This window comes from Meleagris gallopavo, unplaced genomic scaffold (assembly GCF_905368555.1).
Source record: "Meleagris gallopavo unplaced genomic scaffold, MGAL_WU_HG_1.1 scaffold_1, whole genome shotgun sequence".
NCBI classification, from domain to species: domain Eukaryota; kingdom Metazoa; phylum Chordata; class Aves; order Galliformes; family Phasianidae; genus Meleagris; species Meleagris gallopavo.
In genome coordinates, this window is record NW_028147015.1 from 237,586 (window position 1) to 265,157 (window position 27,572).

At 59.3% G+C, this 27,572-nt stretch overlaps 2 protein-coding genes across 2 annotated transcripts in view; both read left to right on the forward strand.

Moving 5' to 3' along the window:
* The window catches only part of ADCK5 (aarF domain containing kinase 5), a 54,141-nt gene extending 27,375 nt beyond the window's left edge, over nt 1-26,766 (forward strand). The window contains 8 exon segments of the mRNA XM_085215041.1: nt 2,499-2,630; nt 6,630-6,713; nt 11,441-11,522; nt 16,664-16,742; nt 16,842-16,933; nt 19,681-19,933; nt 23,250-23,348; nt 23,459-26,766. Coding sequence (XP_085071167.1) covers nt 2,499-2,630; nt 6,630-6,713; nt 11,441-11,522; nt 16,664-16,742; nt 16,842-16,933; nt 19,681-19,933; nt 23,250-23,348; nt 23,459-23,564 — 927 coding nt within the window. The 3' untranslated portion in view covers nt 23,565-26,766.
* LOC146542038 (uncharacterized) lies at nt 923-1,821 on the forward strand. Its single transcript, XM_085215055.1, has 2 exons — nt 923-1,181; nt 1,293-1,821. Exons 1-2 carry the CDS (start codon nt 997-999, stop codon nt 1,819-1,821), a joined length of 714 nt encoding a protein of 237 aa, XP_085071181.1. The 5' UTR covers nt 923-996.
* Nucleotides 26,767-27,572: the final 806 nt, after the last annotated feature.

A 27,572-nucleotide genomic window follows, 5' to 3' on the forward strand; every position in this document is an offset into this window, starting at 1 on the left:
TCCTCACGTTGTCCCCCCAGTGTCCCCTCGATGTCACCTCAGTGTCCCCTCAATGTCCCCTCTGTGTTCCCTCATGTCCCCTCAATGTCCCCCCCAACCGCCCCCCCAGTGTCTCCTCAATGTCCCCTCAGTGTCCCTCTATGTCCCCCCGTCCCCTCAGTGTCCCTTCGATGTCCCCACGTTGTCCCCCCAGTGTCCCCTCGATGTCACCTCAGTGTCCCCTCAATGTCCCCTCTGTGTTCCCTCATGTCCCCTCAATGTCCCCCCCACGTCCCCCCAGTGTCTCCTCAATGTCCCTCTATGTCCCCCCGTCCCCTCAGTGTCCCCTCAATGTCCCCACGTTGTCCCCCCAGTGTCCCCTCGATGTCACCTCAGTGTCCCCTCAGTGTCCCCTCTGTGTTCCCTCATGTCCCCTCAATGTCCCCCCCAACCGCCCCCCCAGTGTCTCCTCAATGTCCCCTCAGTGTCCCTCTATGTCCCCCCGTCCCCTCAGTGTCCCCTCGATGTCCCCACGTTGTCCCCTCGATGTCACCTCAGTGTCCCCTCAATGTCCCCTCTGTGTTCCCTCACTGTCACCTCAATGTCCCCCCCAACGTCCCCCCAGTGTCTCCTCAATGTCCCTCTATGTCCCCCCGTCCCCTCAGTGTCCCCACGTTGTCCCCCCAGTGTCCCCTCGATGTCACCTCAGTGTCCCCTCAATGTCCTCTCTCTGTTCCCTCATGTCCCCTCAATGTCCCCCCCACGTCCCCCAGTGTCTCCTCAATGTCCCTCTATGTCCCCCCGTCCCTCAGTGTCCCCTCAATGTCCCCACATTGTCCCCCCAATGTCCCCTCGATGTCACCTCAGTGTCCCCTCAATGTCCCCTCTGTGTTCCCTCATGTCCCCTCAATGTCCCCCCCAACCGCCCCCCCAGTGTCTCCTCAATGTCCCCTCAGTGTCCCTCTATGTCCCCCCGTCCCCTCAGTGTCCCCTCAATGTCCCCATGCTGTCCCCTCAATGTCCCCCCGACGTCCCCTCAATGTCCCCTCAGTGTCCCCTCGATTTCCTCCCAATGTCCCCTCTATGTCCACCTCTATGTCCCCCCTCTGTCCCCTCACTGTCCCCCAGTGTCCCCATGCTGTCCCCATGCTGTCTCCATCTTGTCCCCTCACTGTCCCCACGCTGTCCCCTCACTGTCCCCATACTGTGCTTCAATGTCCCCATGGTGTCCCTTCAGTGTCCTCCCAGTGTCCCCTCTATGTCCCCATTTTGTCCCCACACTGTCCCCCAATGTCCCCTTGCTGTCCCCTCACTGTCCCCATTTTGTCCCCCCAGTGTCCCCACACTGTCCCCTCATTGTTCCCTCACTGTTCCCCCAATATCCCCATGCTGTCACCTCACTGTCCCCTCACTGTCCCCTTGCTGTCCCCACAATGTCCCCACACTGTCCCCTCATTGTCTCCTCACCGTCCCCCTGCTGTCCCCTCACTGTCCCCTCATTGTCCACTCACTGTCCACACACTGTCCCCCTGCTGTCCCCTCACCGTCCCCATTTTGTCCCCTCTCTGTCCCCTGCTGTCCCCTCACTGTCCCCATTTTGTCCCCTCTCTGTCCCCCTGCTGTCCCCTCACTGTCCCCATTTTGTCCCCCTGCTGTCCCCTCACTGTCCCCATTTTGTTCCCTCTCTGTCCCCCTGCTGTCCCCTCACTGTCCCCATTTTATCCCCCTGCTGACCCTCACTGTCCCCTCACTGTCCCCATTTTGTCCCCCTGCTGTCCCCTCACCATCCCCATTTTGTCCCCCTGCTGTCCCCTCACTGTCCCCATTTTATCCCCCTGCTGACCCTCACTGTCCCCTCACTGTCCCCATTTTGTCCCCCTGCTGTCCCCTCACCATCCCCATTTTGTCCCCCTGCTGTCCCCTCACTGTCCCCATTTTATCCCCCTGCTGTCCCCTCACTGTCCCCTCACTGTCCCCATTTTGTCCCCCTGCTGTCCCCTCACTGTCCCCATTTTATCCCCCTGCTGTCCCCTCACTGTCCCCATTTTATCCCCCTGCCGTCCCCTCACCGTCCCCATTTTGTCCCCTCACTGTCCCCATTTTGTCCCCTCACTGTCCCTATTTTGTCCCCCTGCTGTCCCCTCACTGTCCCCATTTTATCCCCCTGCTGTCCCCTCACTGTCCCCATTTTATCCCCCTGCCGTCCCCTCACCGTCCCCATTTTGTCCCCTCACTGTCCCCATTTTATCCCCCTGCTGTCCCCTCACTGTCCCCTCTCTGTCCCCATTTTGTCCCCCTGCTGTCCCCTCACTGTCCCCTCCCTGTCCCCATTTTGTCCCCCTGCTGTCCCCTCACCGTCCCCATTTTATCCCCCTGCTGTCCCCTCACTGTCCCCTCACCGTCCCCATTTTGTCCCCCTGCTGTCCCCTCACTGTCCCCTCACCGTCCCCATTTTGTCCCCTCTCTGTCCCCTCACTGTCCCCTCACCGTCCCCATTTTGTCCCCCCCCGCCGCCCCAGGACCTCCGCGGGACGCTGGCTCAGGAGCTGGACTTTGAGCAGGAGGGGAGGAACGCGGAGCGCTGCGCGCGGGACCTCCAGCACTTCGGCTTCGTCGTGGTGCCGCGCGTGCACTGGGAGCTCTGCAGCAAGGTGACTGGGAGCACTGGGAGCACTGGGAGCACCGGCGGGGTGGGGGGGGCGGTGCGGGGACTGGGGGGACTGGGGACGGGGGGAGAGTGGGGATACTGGGGGGACTGGGGACTGCGGGGGGCTGGGGGGATGCTGGGGGGCTGGGAGGAATGGGGATACTGGGAGGACTGGGGATACTGGGAGGACTGGGGATACTGGGGGGACTGGGGATACTGGGGGGACTGGGGACTGCGGGGGGCTGGGGGGATGCTGGGGGGCTGGGAGGACTGGGGATACTGGGAGGACTGGGGATACTGGGGGGACTGGGGATACTGGGGGGATGGGGGGATGCTGGGGGGCTGGGAGGAATGGGGATACTGGGAGGACTGGGGATACTGGGAGGACTGGGGATACTGGGGGACTGGGGATACTGGGGGGACTGGGGACTGCGGGGGGCTGGGGGGATGCTGGGGGGCTGGGAGGACTGGGGATACTGGGAGGACTGGGGATACTGGGGGGACTGGGGATACTGGGGGGACTGGGGACTGCGGGGGGCTGGGGGGATGCTGGGGGGCTGGGAGGACTGGGGATACTGGGAGGACTGGGGATACTGGGAGGACTGGGGACTGCGGGGGGCTGGGGGGATGCTGGGGGGCTGGGAGGACTGGGGATACTGGGGGGACTGGGGATACTGGGAGGAATGGGGATACTGGGGGGACTGGGGATACTGGGAGGACTGGGGACTGCGGGGGGCTGGAGGGATGCTGGGGGGCTGGGAGGACTGGGGATACTGGGAGGACTGGGGATACTGGGGGGACTGGGGACTGCGGGGGGCTGGGGGGATACTGGGGGGCTGGGAGGAATGGGGATACTGGGGGGACTGGGGATACTGGGGGGACGGGAGGACTGGGGATACTGGAGGGACTGGGGATACTGGGAGGATTGGGGATACTGGGGAGACTGGGGATACTGGGAGGACTGGGGACTGCGGGGGGCTGGGGGATGCTGGGGGGCTGGGAGGACTGGGGATACTGGGAGGACTGGGGATACTGGGGGGACGGGAGGACTGGGGATCCTGGGAGGACTGGGGATACTGGGGGGACTGGAGGACTGCGGGGAGCTGGGCGGATACTGGGGGGACTGGGGGTCTGGGAGGACTGGAGATACTGGGGGGCTGGGAGGACTGGGGATACTGGGGGGACTGGGGATACTGGGAGGACTGGGGAGACTGGGGATACTGGGAGGACTGGGGATACTGGGGCGACTGGGGATACTGGGGGACGGGAGGACTGGGGATACTGGGGAGACTGGGGATACTGGGAGGACTGGGGATACTGGGGGGACAGGAGGACTGGGGATACTGGAGGGCTGGGAGGACTGGGGATACTGGGGGGACTGGGGATACTGGAGGGCTGGGAGGACTGGCGGTACTGGGGGGACTGGGGATACTGGGGGGACGGGTGGATTGGGGATACTGGGAGGACTGGGGTCTGGGGATACTGGGAAGACTGGGGATGGTGGGACAATGGGGATACTGGGAGGACTGGAGATACTGGGAGGACTGGGGATACTGGGAGGACTGGGGATGGTGGGACAATGGGGATACTGGGAGGACTGGGGATACTGGGAGGACTGGGGATACTGGGGGGACCGGGAGGACTGGGGATGGTGGGACAATGGGGATATTGGGAGGATGGGGATACTGGGGGGACTGGGAGCACTGGGGGGATACTGGTGGGGAGATGGAGGGAATACTGGGGATACTGGGAGGACTGCAGTTGAGGGGGGACAATGGATACTGGGGGGACTGGGGATACTGGTAGGACTGGGTGGACTGGGGAGGCTGGGAGGGCTGGGGATGGTGGGGACAGTGGGGATACTGGGAGGACTGGGTGGATACTGGGGGGACTGGGGGGATACTGGGAACTGTGGGGGGACCCAGTGACCCCAATGCCCCCCTTGTCCCCATTGCCCCCAGTGTCCCCAGTGTCCCCAATATCCCCATTGCCCCCAGTGTCCCCAGTGTCCCCAGTGTCCCCATTGCCCCCATTGTCCCCAGTGTCCCCAGTGTCCCCATTGCCCCCAATGTCCCCAGTGTCCCCAATGTCCCCATTGCCCCCAGTGTCCCCAGTGTCCCCAGTGTCCCCAATGTCCCCATTGCCCCCAGTGTCCCCAGTGTCCCCAGTGTCCCCAATGTCCCCATTGTCCCCTGTGTCCCCAATGTCTCCAATGCCCCCAATGCCCCCAATTCCCCCCATGTCCCCATTGCCCCCAATGTCCCCATTGCTCCCATTGTCCCCAGTGTCCCCAATGCCCCCAATGCCCCCAATGTCCCCATTGCCCCCATTGTCCCCATTGCCCCCATTGCCCCCATTGTCCCCATTGTCCCCAATGTCCCCATTGTCCCCAGTGTCCCCAATGTCCCCATTGTCCCCAATGCCCCCAATGCTCCCATTGCCCCTAATGTCCCCATTGCCCCCATTGCCCCCAGTGTCCCCAATGCCCCCAATGCTCCCATTGCCCCTGATGTCCCCAGTGTCCCCAGTGTCCCCAGCATCCCCATCATTCCCAGCATCCCCACTGTCCCCACTGTCCCCAATGCCTCCAATGTCCCCATTTCCCCCCATGTCCCCAATGCCCCCAATGCTCCCATTGTCCCCAATGTCCCCATTGCCCCCAGTGTCCCAATGCCCCCAATGCTCCCATTGCCCCTGATGTCCCCAGTGTCCCCAGTGTCCCCAGCATCCCCATCATTCCCACTGTCCCCACTGTCCCCAATGTCCCCAATGTCTCCACTGTCCCCACTGTCCCCAATGCCTCCAATGTCCCCATTTCCCCCCATGTCCCCAATGCCCCCATTGCCCCCATTGTCCCCATTGTCCCCATTGCCCCCAGTGTCCCCAATGTCTCCAATGTCCCCAATGCCCCCAGTGCTCCCATTGCCCCTAATGTCCCCATTGTCCCCAATGTCCCCAATGTCCCCATTGCCCCCAGTGTCCCCAATGCCCCCATTGCTTCCATTGCCCCCAATGCCCCCAATGTCCCCATTGCCCCCAATGTCCCCATTGTCCCCAATGTCCCCATTGTCCCCAGTGTCCCCAACGCCTCCAATGTCCTCAATGTCCCCATTGCCCCCATTGTCCCCAATGTCCCCACTGTCCCCAGTGTCCCCAATGTCCCCATTGCCCCCAGTGTCCCCAATGCCCCCAATGCTCCCATTGCCCCTGATGTCCCCAGTGTCCCCAGTGTCCCCAGTATCCCCATCATTCCCACTGTCCCCACTGTCCCCAATGTCCCCACTGTCCCCACTGTCCCCAATGCCTCCAATGTCCCCATTTCCCCCCATGTCCCCAATGTCCCCATTGCCCCAGTGTCCCCAATGTCCCCAATGCTCCCATTGCCCCTGATGTCCCCAATGTCCCCAGTGTCCCCAGCATCCCCATCATTCCCACTGTCCCCAATGTCCCCACTGTCCCCACTGTCCCCAATGTCTCCAATGTCCCCATTTCCCCCCGTGTCCTCAATGCCCCCAATGCTCCCATTGCCCCTAATGTCCCCATTGCTCCCAGTGTCCCCATTGTCCCCAATGTCCCCAATGCCCCCATTGCCCCCATTGCCCCCAGTGTCCCCAATGCCCCCAATGCTCCCATTGCCCCTGATGTCCCCAGTGTCCCCAGCATCCCCATCATTCCCACTGTCCCCACTGTCCCCAATGTCCCCAATGTCCCCACTGTCCCCACTGTCCCCAATGCCTCCAATGTCCCCATTTCCCCCCATGTCCCCAATGCCCCCAATGTCCCCATTGCCCCTAATGTCCCCATTGTCCCCAGTGTCCCCAGTGTCCCCATTGTCCCCTGATGTCCCCATTGCCCCCATTGCCCCCAGTGTCCCCAATGCCCCCAGTGCTCCCATTGCCCCTGATGTCCCCAGTGTCCCCAGTGTCCCCAGCATCCCCATCATTCCCAGCATCCCCACTGTCCCCAATGTCCCCAATGTCCCCACTGTCCCCACTGTCCCCAGCGTGTGCTCACGGCTGACTTCTGTGATGGCTGCAAAATCACCAACGTGGAGGGGATCCGGCAGCAGGGGCTGCACCCACGGGATGTGAGTGGGGACAGCGGGGGGGTGGGGGGACAGCATGGGGACATCGTGGGGTATTGCGGGGACAGCATGGGGACAGCATGGGGACAGCATGGGGACATTGAGGGGACACTGTGTGAACATTGTGGGGACAGCATGGGGACATTATGGGGACATTTGAGGGGACATCATGGGGACATTGAGGGGACATCACGGGGGCACTATGGGGACAAAATGGGGAAATTGAGGGGACACCATGGGGACATTAAGGGGACATTGTGGGGACAGTGAGGGGACACCGTGGGGACGTTATGAGGAGATTGAGGGGATGCCTTGGGGACATTGTGGGGACATTATGGGGACACCATGGGGACAACACTGGGGACACCATGCGGACATTATGGGGACATCGTGGGGACATTATGGGGACACTGAGGGGACACAATGGGGACACAATGGGGACACTGTGGGGACTTGATGGGAATATCATGGGGACACCTTGGGGACATTGTGGGGACACTGAGGGCACTCAATGGGGACACTGTGGGGACATGGTGGGGACACCTTGGGGACATTATGGGGACACCATGGGGACACTGTGGGGACATTATGGGAACAACATGGGGACATCGTGGGAAAACAATGGGGACACTGAGGGGATGCCTTGGGGACATTAGGGGGACAGCATGGGGACATGATGGGGACACACTGGGGACATGATGGGGACACGATTTGGACACGTTGGGGACACGATGGGGAGACATCGGGGACATGATGGGGACACGTTGGGGACTTGTTGGGGACACGATGGGGACACGATGGGGACACGTTGGGGACTTGTTGGGGACACGATGGGGACACGTTGGGGACACGATGGGGACATGTTGGGACACGATGGGGACACGATGGGGACATGATGGGGACATGATGGGGACATGTTGGGGACACTATGGGGACACGTTGGGACACGATGGGGACACGATGGGGACACATTGGGGACACAATGGGGACATGATGGGGACACGTTGGGAACACGTTGGGGACACGATGTGGACTCGTTGGGGACACGATTTGGACACATTGGGGACATGATGGGGACACGTTGGGGACACGATGGGGACATGTTGGGACACGATTTGGACACATTGGGGACATGATGGGGACATGTTGGGGGCATGTTGGGGACACGATGGGGACATGACGGGGATACGTTGGGGACATGTTGGGGATACATTGGGGACACGTTGGGGACACGACGGGGATACGTTGGGGACATGTTGGGGACACATTGGGGACACGATGGGGACACGTTGGGGACACGATGGGGATACGTTGGGGACTGGATGGGTACATAATGGGGACATAATGGGGACACATTGGGGACACGATGGGGATGTGTTGGGGACACGTTGGGGGCACGATGGGGACATGATGGGGACACGATGGGGACACATTGAGGACACATTGGGGACATGTTGGGGACACGATGGGGACACATTGGGGACATGATGGGGAGACGTTGGGACACATTGGGGACACGATGGGGACATGTTGGGGACACGTTGGGGACACGACGGGGATACGTTGGGACACGATGGGGACATGATGGGGACACAATGGGGACACATTGGGGACATGATGGGGACATGTTGGGGACACGATGGGGACATGTTGGGACACGATGGGGACACATTGGGGACATGATGGGGACACAATGGGGACATGTTGGGGACACGATTTGGACACGATAGGGACACGATGGGGAGATGTTGGGGACACATTGGGGACACGTTGGGGACATGATGGGGACACATTTGGACATGATGGGGAGATGTCGGGGGCATGATGGGGACACGATGGGGACACGATGGGGACATGTTGGGGACACGTTGGGACACGATGGGGACACGATGGGGACATGTTGGGGACACGATGGGGACATGTTGGGGACACGATTTGGACACGATAGGGACACGATGGGGAGATGTTGGAGACACATTGGGGACACGTTGGGGACATGATGGGGACACATTTGGACATGATGGGCACATGATGGGGACACGATGGGGACATGTTGGGGACACGTTGGTGACACGATGGGGACATGTTGGGGACACATTGGGGACATGTTGGGGACACGATGGGGACACGATGGGGACATGATGGGGACACGATTTGGACATGATGGGGAGATGTTGGGGACATGATGGGGACACATTGGGACACGATGGGGACACGATGGGGACATGTTGGGGACACAATGGGGACACGTTGGGACACGATTTGGACACATTGGGGACATGATGGGGACACATTGGGGACATGTTGGGGACACAATGGGGACACGTTGGGACACGATTTGGACACATTGGGGGCATGATGGGGACACATTGGGGACACGATGGGGACACGATGGGGACATGTTGGGGACACGATGGTGACACGATTTGGACATGATGGGGAGATGTTGGGGGCATGTGGGGACACGATTTGGACACGATAGGGACAGATGGGGACATGTTGGGGACACGATGGGGACACGTTGGGACACGATGGGGACACGTTGGGACACGATGGGGAAACGATGGGGACATGTTGGGGGCATGATGGTGACACGATTTGGACATGATGGGGAGATGTTGGGGGCATGATGGGGACACGATGGGGACATGTTGGGACATGATTTGGACACATTGGGGACACGATGGGGACACGATGGGGACACATTGGGGACACGTTGGGACATGATGGGGACATGATGGGGAGATGTTGGGGAGATGTTGGGGACACGATGGTGACACGATTTGGACATGATGGGGAGATGTTGGGGGCATGATGGGGACACGATGGGACACGATGGGGACACGTTGAGGACACAATGGGGACACGTTGGGACACGATTTGGACACATTGGGGACATGATGGGGACACGATGGGGACATGTTGAGGACACGATTTGGACACGATAGGGACATGATGGGGACATGTTGGGGACATGATGGGGACATGATGGGGACACATTGGGGACATGTTGGGGACACGATGGGGACATGTTGGGGACACGATTTGGACACGTTGGGGACACAATGGGGAGATGTTGGGGACACATTGGGGACATGTTGGGGACACGATGGTGACACGATTTGGACATGATGGGGAGATGTTGGGGACACGTTGGGGACACACTGGGGACATGATGGGGAGACATTGGGGACACAATGGGGACACGTTGGGACACGATTTGGACACATTAGGGACATGTTGGGGACATGTTGGGGACATGATGGGGACACATTGGGGACATGTTGGGGACATGATGGGGACATGTTGGGGACACGATTTGGACACGATAGGGACACGATGGGGAGATGTTGGGGACACATTGGGGACATGTTGGGGACACGATGGTGACACGATTTGGACATGATGGGGAGATGTTGGGGACACGATGGTGACACGATTTGGACTGTGGGACGATGATGGGGGACATGATGGGGACACGATGGGACACGATGGGGACACGTATGGACACAATGGGGACACGTTGGGGACACGATTGGGACACATTGGGGACATGATGGGGACACGATGGGGACATGTTGAGGACACGATTGGACACGATTTGGGACAGATGGGGACATGTTGGGGACATGATGGGGACATGATGGGGACACATTGGGGACATGTTGGGGACACGATGGGGACATGTTGGGGACACGATTTGGACACGTGGGGACACAATGGGGACATGTTGGGGACACATTGGGGACATGTTGGGACACGATGGTGACACGATTTGGACATGATGGGGAATGTTGGGGACACGTTGGGGACACACTGGGGACGATGGGGAGACATGGGGACACAATGGGGACACGTTGGGACACGATTTGGACACGTTAGGGACATGTTGGGGACTTGGGGACATGATGGGGACACATTGGGGACATGTTGGGGACATGATGGGGACATGTTGGGGACACGATTGGGACACGATGGGGACACGTATGGGGACGAGTTGGGGACACATTGGGGACATGTTGGGGACACGATGGGACACGATTTGGACATGATGGATGTTGGGACACGATGGGGACACGTTGGGACACGATGGGGACACGTTGGGACACGTTGGGAACTTGTTGGGACACGATGGGGACATGTTGGGGACACGATGGGGACACGTTGGGGACACGTTGGGAACTTGTTGGGGACACGATGGGGACATGTTGGGGACACGTTGGGAACTTGTTGGGGACACGATGGACATGTTGGGGACACGATGGGGACACGTTGGGGACACGATGGGGACACGTTGGGACACGATGGGGACACGTTGGGACACGATGGGGACACGATGGGGACACGTTGGGGACACGTTGGGGACACGTTGAGGACACGATGGGACACGTTGGGGACACGATGGGGACACGTTGGGGACACGTTGGGAACTTGTTGGGGACACGATTTGGACATGTTGGGGACACGATGGGGACACGTTGGGGACACGATGGGGACACGTTGGGACACGATTGGACACATTAGGGACATGTTGGGGACATGTGGGACATGATGGGGACACATTGGGGACACGTTGAGGACACGATGGGACACGTTGGGGACACGATGGGGACACGTTGGGGACTTGTTGGGGCCATGATGGGGACACGTTGGGGACACGTTGGGGACACGATGGGGACATGTTGGGGACACGTTGGGACACGATGGCACTCGGCTTCCCGCCCCCTCAGGCCGCTGCCAAACTGATCCGGGTTTTCGCGGAGCAAATCTTCTACACCGGGTTCATCCATGCTGACCCACATCCAGGGAACGGTGAGTGGGGGGGGGGCTGTGGGGTGGGGGTGGGGGGCTGTGGGGTGGGGGGTTGTGGGGTGGGGGGATGGAGGTTGTGGGTGGGGGGGGTTGTGGGGTGGGGGGTTGGGGGATGGGGGGTTGTGGGGTGGGGGATTTTGGGGTGGGGGGTTGTGGGGTGGGGGGGTGGGATTGGGGGTTTTGGGATGGGGGGTTGTGGGGGGGGGTTGGGGGATGGGGGTTTTGGGATGGAGGGCTGTGGGGTGAGGGGTTTGTGGGTGGGAGGTTGGGGGGTGGGAGGTTGTGGGATGGGGGGTTGTGGGGTGGGAGGTTGTGCGGTGGGGAGTTGGGGGATGGGGGGTTGTGGGGTGGGGGGTTGTGGGATGGGGAGTTGTGGGGTGGGAGGTTGGGGATGGGGGGTTTTGGGATGGGGAGTTGTGTCGGGGGGTTGTGGGGTGTGGGGTTTTGTGGGATGGGGGGTTTTGGGGTGGGGGTTGTGGGATGGGGGGTTGTGAGGTGGGGGGTTGTGGGATGGGGGGTTTTGGGATGGGGAGTTGTGTCGGGGGGTTGTGGGGTGGGGGTTTTGTGGGATGGGGGGTTTTGGGGTGGGGGGTTGTGGGTGGGGGGTTGTGGGATGGGGGGTTGTGGGGTGGGGGGTTGTGGGGTGGGAGGTTGGGGGGTGGGAGGTTGGGGGGTGGGGGGTTGTGGGGTGGGGAGTTGGGGGATGGGGGGTTTTGGGATGGAGGGCTGTGGGTGTGGGTTGTGGGGTGGGGGGTTGTGGGGTGGAGGGTTGTGGGGTGGGGGGTTGTGGGGTGGAGGGTTTTGGGGTGGGGGGTTGTGGGGTGGGGGGTTGGGGGCTGTGGGGTTGTGGGGGGGGGGTTTTGGGGTGGGGTTTTGTGGGATGGGGGGTTTTGGGGTGGGGGTTTGTGGGGTGGGGTTTTGTGGGGTGGGGGTTTTGGATGGGAGGTTGTGGGGTGGGGGGTTGGGTTACAGGATATGGGGTTATAGGATGTGGGTTATGGGTGGGGGATTGTGGGATGTGGGGTTGTGGGGTGGGGGGTTTTGGGATGGGGGGTTGTTGGGGGGGGGTTGGGTTACAGGATATGGGGTGGGGGGTTATGGGGTGGGGGTTGTTGGGGTTATAGGATATGGGGTTATAGGATGTGGGGTTATGGGGTGGGGGGTTATGGGGTTACAGGATATGGGGTTATAGGATATGGGGTTTTGGGTTGGGGGGTTATGGAGTTACAGGATATGGGGTTACAGGATATGGGGTTATAGGATGTGGGGTTATGGGTGGGGGGTTATGGGGTTATAGGATGTGGGGTTATGGGTGGGGGGTTATGGGGTTACAGGATATGGGGTTACAGGATATGGGGTTATAGGATGTGGGGTTATGGGCTGGGGGGTTATGGGGTTATAGGATATGGGGTTATGGGGTGGGGGGTTATGGGGTTACAGGATATGGGGTTATAGGATATGGGGTTATGGGGTGGGGGGTTATGGGGTTATAGGATATGGGGACATTGTGGGACATTGAGATGTGGGGCTGTGGGATTATGGGGACCCCACATGGACTGGGGACATGGGGACAATGGGATATGGGGACATGGGGACACTGTGGTGGGACATGGGTGTGGATTATGGGTCCTGATTGGGACTGGGGACTTTGGGATATGGGGACAATGGGGACATTTGGGATATGGGGACATGGGGAGTGGATTATGGGTCCCACATGGATTGGGGACATCAGGATATGGGGATATGGGACACGGGGACACTGGGTTGTAGGGCAGTGGGATTATGGGGTCTCCACATGGATTGGGGACATGGGGACATTGGGGAATGGGGACATGGGGACGTTGGGGACATTGGGATGGGGGAGTGGGATTATGGGGTCACAACATGGACATGGGGACATCGGGATGTGGACATTGTGGGACTTTGGGACTTGGGGACATTGTGGGACTTTGGGTTGTGGGGGTGTGGGATTATGGGGTCACCACATGGATTGGGGACATTGGGATTTGGGACTGGGATGTGGGACTTATGGGGTACACATGTTGGGATATGGGGTCACACATGGATTGGGGACATGGTGGGACATGGGATGTGGGATTATGGGGTCCCACATGGATTGGGGACATGGGACATCAGGTATGGGGACATGGGGACATTGTGAGATGTGGGATTATGGGATCCCCACATGGATTGGGGACATCATGGATATGGGGACATTGTGGACATGTGGGATTATGGGAACATGGGGGACATGTGGACTTGGGATTGTGGGATGTGGGATTATGGGTACACATGGACATTGGGGACTTTGGGATGTGGAGGGTGTGGGATTATGGGGTCACAAACATGGACATGGGGACATTGTGGGATGTGGGGACGTGGGATGTGGGATTATGGGGTCACAACATGGATTGGGACTTGGGGACATCAGGTATGGGGACATGGGGACATTGTGGGACATGGGGACATTGTGAGATGTGGGATTATGGATCCCCACATGGATTGGGGACATCAGGATATGGGGACATTGTGGGACATTGGACATGGGGACGTTGGGGACTTTGGGATGTGGGGGTGTGGGATTATGGGGTCACAACATGGACATGGGGACATTGTGGGACATGGGACATGGGATGTGGGATTATGGGGTCACAACATTGGGACGATGGGGACTTGTGGGATGTGGGGACGTGGGATGTGGGATTATGGGGTCCCAACATGGATTGGGGACTTGGGGACATAGGGTATGGGGACATGGGGACATGTGGGACATGGGGACATTGGGGTGTGGGATTATGGGTCCCCACATGGATTGGGGCATCAGGAATGGGGACATTGTGGGACATCAGGACATGGGGACGTTGTGGGACTTTGGGATGTGGGGGTGTGGGATATGGGGTCACAACTGGACATGGGGACATTGTGGGATGGGGACTGGGATGTGGGATTATGGGGTCCACATGGATTGGGGACATGGATATGGGGACTTGTGGGACTTGTGGGACGTGGATTATGGGGTCCCACATGGATTGGGGACATGGGGACATGAGGATATGGGGACATGGGGACACTGTGGGACATGGGGACATGTGGTGTGGGATTATGGGGTCCCCACATGGATTGGGGACATGGGGACATTGTGGGACATGGACATGGGGACGTTGTGGGACTTTGGATGTGGGGGTGTGGGATTATGGGGTCACAACTGGACATGGGGACATTGTGGGATGTGGGGACGTGGGATGTGGGATTATGGGGTCCCCACATGGATTGGGGACATGGGGATATGGGGACATGGGGACACTGTGGGACGTGGGATTATGGGGTCCCCACATGGATTGGGGACATGGGGACATCAGGATATGGGGACATGGGGACATTGTGGGACATGGGGACATTGTGAGATGTGGGATTATGGGATCCCCACATGGATTGGGGACATCAGGATATGGGGACATTGTGGGACATTGGGACATGGGGACGTTGGGGGACTTTGGGATGTGGGGGGTGTGGGATTAAGGGGTCACAACATGGACATGGGGACATTGTGGGACATGGGGACATGGGATGTGGGATTATGGGGTCCCCACATGGATTGGGGACATCAGGATATGGGGACGTTGTGGGACTTTGGGATGTGGGGACGTGGGATGTGGGATTATGGGGTCCCCACATGGATTGGGGACATGGGGACATGAGGATATGGGGACATGGGGACACTGTGGGACATGGGGACATGGGGGTGTGGGATTATGGGGTCCCCACATGGATTGGGGACATGGGGACATTGTGGGACATCAGGACATGGGGACGTTGTGGGACTTTGGGATGTGGGGGTGTGGGATTATGGGGTCACAACGTGGACATGGGGACATTGTGGGATGTGGGGACGTGGGATGTGGGATTATGGGGTCCCCACATGGATTGGGGACATGGGGATATGGGGACATGGGGACACTGTGGGACGTGGGATTATGGGGTCTCCACATGGATTGGGGACATGGGGACATCAGGATATGGGGACATGGGGACACTGTGGGACATGGGGACATGGGGGTGTGGGATTATGGGGTCCCCACATGGATTTGGGACTTGGGGACATCAGGATATGGGGACATGGGGGCATTGTGGGATTATGGGATCCCCACATGGATTGGGGACATCAGGATATGGGGACATTGTGGGACATTGGGACATGGGGACGTTGTGGGACTTTGGGATGTGGGGGTGTGGGATTATGGGGTCACAACATGGACATGGGGACATTGTGGGATGTGGGGACGTGGGATGTGGGATTATGGGGTCCCCACATGGATTGGGGACTTGGGGATATGGGGACATGGGGACACTGTGGGACATGGGGACATGGGGGTGTGGGATTATGGGGTCCCCACATGGATTGGGGACATCAGGATATGGGGACATTGTGGGACATTGGGACATGGGGACATTGTGGGACTTTGGGATGTGGAGGGTGTGGGATTATGGGGTCACAACATGGACATGGGGACATTGTGGGATGTGGGGACGTGGGATGTGGGATTATGGGGTCACAACATGGATTGGGGACTTGGGGACATCAGGATATGGGGACATGGGGACATTGTGGGACATGGGGACATTGTGAGATGTGGGATTATGGGGTCCCCACATGGATTGGGGACATCAGGATATGGGGACATTGTGGGACATTGGGACATGGGGACATTGTGGGACTTTGGGATGTGGGGGGTGTGGGATTAAGGGGTCACAACATGGACATGGGGACATTGTGGGATGTGGGGACGTGGGACATGGGATTATGGGGTCACAACATGGATTGGGGACATGGGGGCATTGTGGGACATGGGGGACATGGGGACGTGGGATGTGGGATTATGGGGTCACAACATGGATTGGGGACATGGGGGCATTGTGGGACATGGGGGACATGGGGACGTGGGATGTGGGATTATGGGGTCACCACATGGATTGGGGACATGGGGACGTTGTGGGATTTTAGGACGTGGGGGGGTGTGGGATTATGGGGTCCTGACATGGGGATTAGGAACATGGGGGGGGGGGGGGACGCGGGGGGTGGTAGGGGTGACACAGGTGTGACGCTGACTGTCCGTCCGTCCGTCCGTCCGTCCGTCCCCCAGTGCTGGTGCGCCGCGGCCCCGATGGCAGCGCGCAGTTGGTGCTGTTGGACCACGGCCTCTACGAGACCCTGAGCGAGAGGTGGGGACCTCGGGGGGGGGGGGGGGGGGGGGGGTGGGGACACCGGGGGTGACACGTGGTTACAAAACCCCCCCCCCCATGACCCTTGACCCCCGCCAGGGATCGGCGCGCGCTGTGCCAGTTGTGGCGCGCCGTGGTGCTGCGGGATGACAACGCCATGAGGAGCCATTCGGCCGCGCTGGGTGTCAAAGGTGAGCCATAATCCCACTTCCGGGGGTTCTAATCTCACTTCCGGGGGTCCTAGTCCTACCTTGTGAGCTGTAATCCCGCCTCTAGGGTTCATAATCCCACTCTGGGGGTCCTAATCTCACTTTCGAGGGTCCTAATCCTACATTGTAGACTGTAATACCACTAATGGGGTTCATAATCCCTCTTCCGGGGCTCCTAATCCTACCTTGCGGACTGTTATCCCGCCACTGGGTTCTTAATCCCACGTCTGGGGGTTCTAATCTGACTTCCGAGGGTCCTAATCCTACATTGTAGACTGTAATACCGCTAATGGGGCTCATAATCCCTCTTCCGGGGCTCCTAATCCTACCTTGCGGGCTGTTATCCCGCCACTGGGGTTCATAATCCCACTCCTGGGGGTCGTAATCTCACTTCCGGGGGTCCTAATCCCACCTTGAGGGATGTAATCCCGCTACCAGAGTTCATAATCGCCCTTCCGAGGGTCCTAATCTCACTTCCAAGGGTCCTAATCGTACTTTGCAGGCTGTAATCCCGCTACTGAGTTCATCATCCCACTTCCAGGGGTCCTAATCTCACTTCCAGGGGTCCTAATCCTACTTTGCAGGCTGTAATCCTGCTACTGCCATTCATAATCCCACTTCCAGGGGTCCTAATCCACCTTGCGGGTTGTAATCCCACTACTGGGATCCTAATCTCACTTCTGAGGGTCCTAATCCTACATTGCAGGCTGTAATCCCATCTAATGGGGTTCATAATCCCTCTTTCAGGGGTCCTAATCCTACTTCGCGGGATGTAATCCTGCTACTGCGGTTCATAATCCCACTTCCACGGGTCCAAATCTCACTTCCAGGGGTCCTAATCCTATCATGCGAGCTGTAATCCCACTACTAGGGTTCATAATCCCTATTCCGGGGGTCCTAATCCCGCTTTGCGGGCTGTAGTCCTGCTACTGCGTTTCATAATCCCACTTCCAGGGGTCCTAATCCCACCATGAGAGCTGTAATCCCGCCACTGGGGTTCATAATCCCACTTCTGGGGGTCCTAATCCCACTTCTGGGGGTCCTAATCCTGCTTTGCGGGCAGTAATTCTGCTACTGTGCCTCATAATCCCACTTCTAGAACTATAAATTGATATTTTACTCATAATCTCATGTTTTTGCCCCGTAATCCCACTTCTGAAACCCATAATCCCATTTTCCCCCATAATCTCAAATTTCTGCCCCATCACCTCAATCCAGTGACCCATGACCTCACTGTGGTGACCCATAATCCCACTATTTCCATCATAGTTCCACTCTAGTGACCAATAATCTCACTCCTTTAAGTCATAATCCCACTTTCCCCCATAATCTCGTAATCTCACTCCACTGTCCCATAATCTCACACTAGCGACCCATAATCCCACATGTGACCCATAATCCCACTTTTGGCACCCATAGTCCCACAGTTTCCTTCATAATCCCGCTCTTGTGAGCTATTAACTCACTCTACTGCCCCATAATCTCACACCAGTGACCCATAATCCCTCACTAGTGACCTATAATCCCACTTTTGGCACCCATAGTCCCACATTTTCCTTCATAATCCCTCTCTTGTGACCTGTTATCTCTCTCTACTGCCCCATAATCTCACTCCAGTGCCCCATAATCCCACACAAGTGCCCCATAATCCCTCACTAGTGACCCATAATCCCACTTTTGACACCCATAATCCCACATTTTCCTTCATAATCCCGCTCTTGTGACCTGTTATCTTTCTCTACTGCCCCATAATCTCACTCCAGTGCCCCATAATCCCACACAAGTGACCCATAATCCCACACAAGTGACCCATAGTCCCACTTCTGGCACCCATAATCCCACATTTTCCTTCATAATCCCGCTCTTGTGACCTGTTATCTCCCTCTAGTGCCCCATAATCTCACTCCAGTGCCCCATAATCCCACACAAGTGACCCATAATCCCACTTCTGGCACCGATAATCCCACACTTTTCCTTCATAATCCTGCTCTTGTGACCTGTTAACTCTCTATTGACCATAATCCCACACAAGTAACCCATAATCCCACTTCTGGCACCCATAATCCCACAGTTTTCCTTCATAATCCCGCTCTTGTGACCTGTTATCTCTCTCTACTGCCCCATAATCTCACTCCAGTGCCCCATAATCCCACACAAGTGCCCCATAATCCCTCACTAGTGACCCGTAATCCCACTTTTGACACCCATAATCCCTCATTTTCCTTCATAATCCCGCTCTTGTGACCAGTTATCTCTCTCTACTGCCCCATAATCTCACTCCAGTGTCCCATAATCCCACACAAGTGACCCATAATCCCACACAGGTGACCCATAGTCCCACTTCTGGCACCCATAATCCCACATTTTCCTTCATAATCCCGCTCTTGTGACCTGTTATCTTTCTCTACTGCCCCATAATCTCACTCCAGTGCCCCATAATCCCACACAAGTGACCCATAATCCCACTTTTGGCACCCATTATCCCACATTTTTCCTTCATAATCCTGCTCTTGTGACCTGTTAACTCTCTATTGACCCATAATCTCACTCCAGTGACCCATAATCCCACACAATTGACCCATAATCCCACTTCTGGCACCCATAATCCCACATTTTTCCTTCATAATCCCGCTCTTGTGACCTGTTTTCTCTCTCTTCTGCCCCATAGTTTCACTGCAGTGCCCCATAATCCCTCCTTTCCCCCCACCCTCCCGCTCTTCTCCCCCCAGATTACTTCCTGTTCTGCGAGATCCTGATGCAGCGCCCCCTACGGGGGGGTCAGCTGTCCCTGGGCAACGTCCTGACGCGGGAAGAGACGGCGTACATGCGCGAGATGGCGGCTCAGCGCTTCGGGGAGGTGATGGAGGTGCTGAGGGCGCTGCCGAGGCCGATGCTCCTCGTCTTCCGGAACATCAACACCGTCAGGAGCATCAACGCCGCCCTCGGGGCCCCCGTCGATCGATACTCCATCATGGCCAAGAGGTCGGGGGACCCACAACTGGATGGGGGACCCCAAATCTGGGGGGTGGGGGGGGGATGAGAGGAGCCCCAAATCTGGGGGGGGGGGGGGGGGGATGAGAGGAGCCCCAAAGACTGGAAGGGGGGCCCTAAATCTGTGGGGATGGGTTCAGGGGACCCCAAATCTGGGGGGTGGGATGAGAGGAGCCCCAAAGACTGGAAGGGGGGCCCTAAATCTGTGGGGATGGGTTCAGGGGACCCCAAATCTGGGGGGTGGGATGAGAGGAGCCCCAAAGACTGGAAGGGGGACCCCAAATCTGTGGGGATGGGTTCAGGGGATCCCAAATCCTGGAAGGAGGACCCCAAATCTGTGGGGATGGGTTCAGGGGACCCCAAATCTGGGGGGGGTGGGATGAGAAGAGCCCCAAAGACTGGAAGGGGGACCCCAAATCTGTGGGGATGGGTTCAGGGGATCCCAAATCTGTGGGGATGGGATGAGAGGAGCCCCAAAGACTGGAAGGGGGACCCTAAATCTGGGGGGATGGGTTCAGGGGATCCCAAATCCTGGAAGGGGGACCCCAAATCCTGACCGGGGACCCCAAATCTGGCTGGGGGACCCCAAATCTGGGGGGGTGGGTTTAGGGGATCCCAAATCCTGGAAGGGGGGCCCCAAATCTTTGGGATGGGTTTAAGGGACCCCAAATCCTTACTGGGGACCCCAAATCTGTGGGGATGGGTTCAGGGGACCCCAAAGACTGGAATGGGGACCCCAAATCTGTGGGGATGGGTTCAGGGGACCCCAAATCTGGGGGGGGGTGGGATGAGAAGAGCCCCAAAGACTGGAAGGGGGACCCCAAATCTGTGGGGATGGGTTTAGGGGATCCCAAATCTGTGGGGATGGGATGAGAGGAGCCCCAAAGACTGGAAGGGGGACCCCAAATCTGTGGGGATGGGTTCAGGGGACCCCAAATCTGGGGGGTGGGATGAGAGGAGCCCCAAAGACTGGAAGGGGGACCCCAAATCTGTGGGGATGGGTTCAGGGGATCCCAAATCCTGGAAGGAGGACCCCAAATCTGTGGGGATGGGTTCAGGGGACCCCAAATCTGGGGGGGGGTGGGATGAGAAGAGCCCCAAAGACTGGAAGGGGGACCCCAAATCTGTGGGGATGGGTTTAGGGGATCCCAAATCTGTGGGGATGGGATGAGAGGAGCCCCAAAGACTGGAAGGGGGACCCCAAATCTGTGGGGATGGGTTCAGGGGACCCCAAATCTGGGGGGTGGGATGAGAGGAGCCCAAAGACTGGAAGGGGGACCCCAAATCTGTGGGGATGGGTTCAGGGGATCCCAAATCCTGGAAGGAGGACCCCAAATCTGTGGGGATGGGTTCAGGGGACCCCAAATCTGGGGGGGGGTGGGATGAGAAGAGCCCCAAAGACTGGAAGGGGGACCCCAAATCTGTGGGGATGGGTTCAGGGGATCCCAAATCTGTGGGGATGGGATGAGAGGAGCCCCAAAGACTGGAAGGGGGACCCTAAATCTGGGGGGATGGGTTCAGGGGATCCCAAATCCTGGAAGGGGGACCCCAAATCCTGACCGGGGACCCCAAATCTGGCTGGGGGACCCCAAATCTGGGGGGGTGGGTTTAGGGGATCCCAAATCCTGGAAGGGGGGCCCCAAATCTTTGGGATGGGTTTAAGGGACCCCAAATCCTTACTGGGGACCCCAAATCTGTGGGGATGGGTTCAGGGGACCCCAAATCTGTGGGGATGGGTTTAGGGGACCCCAAATCCTGGAAGGGGGACCCCAAATCTGTGGGGATGGGTTCAGGGGACCCCAAATCCTGCGGGTGCGGGTTGGGGGGGTGGGGATGGAAATGGGATCCCAAATCCTCGGGGGGTGGGGAAGAGGACCCCCATTTTTGTGTCCCCCCCAATCTTTGTGTCTCCCCCCCAATTTTTGTGTCCCCCCCATTTTTGTGTCCCCCCCCGTTCTTGTCCCCCCCCCCAAATTTCTGTGTCTCCCCCCCATTTTTGTGTCCCCCCCCAATTTTTGTCTCCCTCCCCCCCATTTTTGTGTCCCCCCCATTTTTTTGTCCCCCCCCAATTTTTGTGTCCCCCCCATTTTTGTCCCCCCCCATTTTTGTGTCCCCCCCTATTTTTGTGTCCCCCCCCATTTTTGCATCTCCCCCCAATTTTTGTGTCCCCCCCCATTTTTGTGTGTCCCCCCATTTTTTGTGCCGCCCCCGATTTTTGTGTCCCCCCCTATTTTTGTCTCCCCCCATTTTTTGTGTCCCCCCCAATTTTTGTGTCTCCCCCCCATTTTTGCATCTCCCCCCAATCTTTGTGTCCCCCCCCAATTTTTGTGTCCCCCCCATTTTTGTGTCCCCCCCGTTCTTGTCCCCCCCAAATTTCTGTGTCTCCCCCCCATTTTTGTGTCCCCCCCCAATTTTTGTGTTGTCCCCCCAATTTCTGTGTCTCCCCCCCATTTTTGCATCTCCCCCCCCCGATTTTTGTGTCCCCCCCAATCTTTGTGTCCCCCCCCCCAAATTTTTGTGTCCCCCCCCATTTTTGTGTCTCCCCCCCAATTTTTGTGTCCCCCCCCAATTTTTGTGCCCCCCCCGATTTTTGTGTCCCCCCCTATTTTTGTGTCTCCCCCCAATTTTTGTCTCCCCCCCAATTTTTGTGTCCCCCCCCAATTTTTGTGTCCCCACCTCAATTTTTTGTCCCCCCCCAAATTTTTGTGTCCCCCCCCATTTTTGCATCTCCCCCCAATTTTTGTGTCCCCCCCCATTTTTGTGTCCCCCCCGTTCTTGTCCCCCCCCCAAATTTCCGTGTGTCCCCCCCATTTTTGTGTCCCCCCCCAAATTTTTGTGTCTCCCCCCCATTTTTGTCCCCCTCCCCAATTTTTGTGTTGCCCCCCCAATTTTTGTGTCTCCCCCCAAATTTTTGTGTCCCCCCCCATTTTTGTGTCCCCCCCCATTTTTGTGTCCCCCCCCGTTCTTGTCCCCCCCCCAAATTTCTGTGTCTCCCCCCCATTTTTGTGTTGCCCCCCCAATTTTTGTCCCCCCCCATTTTTGTGTCCCCCCCCAAATTTTTGTCTCCCCCCCATTTTTGTGTCCCCCCCCCAATTTTTGTGTCCACCCCCATTTTTGTGTCCCCCCCCAATTTTTGTGTCCCCCCCAATCTTTGTCCCCCCCCCATTTTTGCACCTCCCCATTTTTATGTCCCCCCTCCCAGTTTCTCTGTGTGCCCCCCTCAATTTTTGTATCTCCTCCCCCCCCCCCAAATTTTTGCGTCCCCCCCCCTCAACTTTTTCTGCCCCCCCCCCCCCCCCCCCAACAGCGCAGTGCGGAGTTGGGGTCGCCTCCGTGGGGCTCAGACCCCCGGTTTGGGGGGGCTGCGAGCTGCGTGGGAGAGCCTCAAATTCGAGGTGGCCCTCAGGTAATTATGGGGGGGGGGGGGGGGGGGGAATCTATGGGGCGATGTGGGGCCGCCCCCCATCTGTGCCCCACGGCGCCCCACATTTTTGCCTCCCTTTCCTCCCCCCCCAGGTTGGAGGCTCTGAGTGCGAAGCTGCTGGCGGCGGCGCTGCGGCTCCTGGCGCGATGGGGGCGGCTGCCCCATAGCGAGCGCATCCAGGCCTACCTCACGGCGTAGCCCCACAGCGCAGCCCCACAGCGCCCCATAGCGCCACATACAGCCCCATACAGCCCCACAGCGTAGCCCCACAGCGCCCCATAGCGCCACATACAGCCCCATACAGCCCCACAGCGTAGCCCCACAGCGCCCCATAGCGCCACATACAGCCCCATACAGCCCCACAGCACAGCCCCACAGCGCCCCACAGCGCCACATACAGCCACATACAGCCCCACAGCACAGCCCCACAGCGCCCCATAGCACCACATACAGCCCCATACAGCCCCACAGCATAGCCCCACACCATAGCCCCACAGCATAGCCCCATATCGCCCCATACAGCCCCACAGCGTAGCCCCATAGCGCCCCATACAGCTCCACACCATAGCCCCATAGCGCCCCATAGAGCCCCACAGCGCCACATACAGCCCCATACAGCCCCACAGCATAGCCCCACAGCGCCCCATAGCGCCCCATACAGCCCCACAGCACAGCCCCACAGCATAGTCCCACAACATAGCCCCACAGCGCCCCATACAGCCCCACAGCATAGCCCCATAGCGCCCCATAGCGCCCCATACAGTCCCACAAACCCTAGCCCCACAGCATAGCCCCATATCGCCCCATACAGCCCCACAGCGTAGCCCCATAGCGCCCCATAGCGCCCCATACAGCCCCACAGCATAGCCCCACAGCATAGCCCCATAGCGCCCCATGCAGCCCCACAGCGTAGCCCCATAGCGCCCCATAGCGCCCCATAGCATAGCCCCATACAGTCCCACACCATAGCCCCACAGTGTAGCCCCACAGCGCCCCATAGCGCCCCATAGAGCCCCATAGAGCCCCACACCATAGCCCCCCATCTGTGCCCCACGGCGCCCCACATTTTTGCCTCCCCTCCTCCCCCCCCCCCCCCCCAGGTTGGAGGCTCTGAGTGCGAAGCTGCTGGCGGCGGCGCTGCGGCTCCTGGCGCGATGGGGGCGGCTGCCCCATAGCGAGCGCATCCAGGCCTACCTCACAGCGTAGCCCCACAGCGCAGCCCCACAGCGCAGCCCCACAGTGCCCCATAGCATAGCCCCATAGTGCCACATACAGCCCCACAGCGCAGCCCCACAGCGCAGCCCCACAGCGCCCCATAGCGCCACATACAGCCCCACAGCGTATCCCCATAGCGCGCCATAGCGCCCCACAGCGCCCTATACAGCCCCACAGCGCCCCACAGCATAGCCCCACAGCGTAGCCCCATAGCGCCCCATAGCGCCCCATAGAGCCCCATACAGCCCCACAGCATAGCTCCACAGCATAGCCCCATAGCGCCCCATAGCGCCCCATACATCCCCACAGCGCCCCACAGCACCCCATAGTGCCACATACAGCCCCACAGCACAGCCCCACAGCACAGCCCCACAGCGCCCCATAGCGCCCCATACAGCTCCACACCATAGCCCCATAGCGCCCCATAGCGCCCCACAGCGCCACATACAGCCCCATACATCCCCACAGCATAGCCCCACGCGCAGCCCCACAGCATAGCCCCATAGCGCCACATACAGCCCCACACCATAGCCCCACAGCGCAGCCCCACAGCGCCCCATAACATAGCCCCATACAGCCCCACAGCATAGCCCCACAGCATAGCCCCATACAGCCCCATACAGCCCCACAGCATAGCCCCACAGCGCCCCATAGCGCCCCACAGCGCCCCATAGCGCCCCATACAGCCCCATACAGCCCCACAGCATAGCCCCACAGCATAGCCCCACAGCATAGCCCCATAGCGCCCCATAGTGCCACATACAGCCCCACAGCGCAGCCCCACAGCGCCCCATAGCGCCCCATAGCCCCATACAGCCCCACACCATAGCCCCACAGCATAGCCCCATATCGCCCCATACAGCCCCACAGCGTAGCCCCACAGCGCAGCCCCACAGCGCCCCATAGCGCCCCATACAGCCCCACAGCATAGCCCCATAGCATAGCCCCATAGCGCCCCATACAGCTCCACACCATAGCCCCATAGCGCCCCATAGAGCCCCACAGCGCCACATACAGCCCCATACAGCCCCACAGCATAGCCCCACAGTGCAGCCCCACAGCGCAGCCCCACAGCGCCCCATAGCATAGCCCCATACAGCCCAACAGCACAGCCCCACAGCGTAGCCCCACAGCGTAGCCCCACAGCTCCCCATAGTGCCCCATACAGCTCCACACCATAGCCCCATAGAGCCCCACAGCGCCACATACAGCCCCATACAGCCCCACAGCATAGCCCCACAGCATAGCCCCACAGCATAGCCCCACAGCGCCCCATAGCGCCCCATACAGCCCCACAGCGCAGCCCCACAACGCCCCATAGCGCCACATACAGCCCCACAGCGTATCCCCATAGCGCGCCATAGCGCCCCACAGCGCCCTATACAGCCCCACAGCGCCCCACAGCATAGCCCCACAGCGTAGCCCCATAGCGCCCCATAGTGCCCCATACAGCCCCACAGCATAGCCCCACAGCGCCCCATAGCACCCCACAGCGCCCCATAGAGCCCCATACAACCCAACAGCATAGCCCCACAGCATAGCCCCACAGCATAGCCTCATAGCGCCCCATACAGCCCCACAGTACAGCCCCACAGCATAGCCCCAGAGCATAGCCCCATAGCGCCCCATAGCACCCCATAGCACCCCATACAGCCCCACAGTATAGCCCCACAGCGCACCATAGCACCCCATAGCGTCCCATAGCGCCCCACAGCACCCCATAGTGCCCTATACAGCCCCACAGCGCCCCACAGTGTCCTATAGCACCCCATACAGCCCCACAGCATAGCCCCACAGCATAGCCCCATAGTGCCCCATACAGCCCCACAGCGCCCCATAGCACCCCATAGCACCCCATAGCACCCCATAGTGCCCCATAGCATAGCCCCATACAGCCCCACAGCATAGCCCCACAGCGCCCCATAGCGCCCCATACAACCCCACAGCACCCCATAGCACCCCATAGCACCCCATAGCACCCCACAGCGCCCCATAGCGCCCCATACAGCCCCACAGCATTGGCCCATAGCGCCCCATAGCGCTTCATACAGCCCCACAGCGCCCCATACAGCCCCACAGCATAGCCCCACAGCGCCCCATAGCGCTTCATACAGCCCCACAGCATAGGCCCACAGAGCCCCATAGCGCCCCGTAGCGCCCCGTAGCGCCCCATAGTGCCCCACAGCGCCAAGATGGCCGCACACCTGAGTGCCTGACCCCACAGCGAGCGCCCCATAGCGCCCCACTGTGCCCCATAGCGCCCCACTGTGCCCCACAACAACCCATGGTGCTCCACGGTGCCCCATAGCGAGCGCCCCACTGTGCCCTGAGACATCCTGTAGCGCCCCATAGCGCCCCATAGCACCCCATAGCACCCCATAGCGCCCCATGGTGCCCCATAGGGTCTCATAGGGCCCCATAGTGCCCCATAGCACCCCATAAGACCTCAGGCCACCCCATAGCACCCCATAGCACCCCATAGTGCCCCATAGCACCCCATAGCGCCCCATAAGCCCTCAGGCCACCCCATAGCACCCCATAGCGCCCCATAAGACCTCAGGCCACCCCATAGCACCCCATAGCGCCCCATAAGACCTCAGGCCACCCCATAGCACCCCATAGCACCCCATAGCACCCCATAGCGCCCCATAAGACCTCAGGCCACCCTATAGCACCCCATAGCGCCCCATAAGACCTCAGGCCACCCCATAGCACCCCATAGCGCCCCATAAGACCTCAGGCCACCCCATAGCACCCCATAGCACCCCATAGCACCCCATAGCGCCCCATAAGACCTCAGGCCACCCTATAGCACCCCATAGCGCCCCATAAGACCTCAGGCCACCCCAAAGCCCCCCACAGCACCCCATAGCGCCCCATAAGCCCTCAGGCCACCCCAAAGCCTCCCACAGCACCCCATAGCGCCCCATAGCTCCCCATAAGCCCTCAGGCTACCCCATAGCCCCCCCATAGCACCCCATAGCGCCCCAT

Bases quoted from the DNA above. Each gene is read 5' to 3' on its own strand.
- LOC146542038 (XM_085215055.1), top strand. From the start codon at position 997: ATGTCCCCCCGACGTCCCCTCAATGTCCCCTCAGTGTCCCCTCGATTT. The intron at 1,182-1,292 runs TACTGTGCTTCA...CTGTCCCCTCAC, and splicing joins CTGTCCCCTCACTGTCCCCA to TGTCCCCATTTTGTCCCCCC.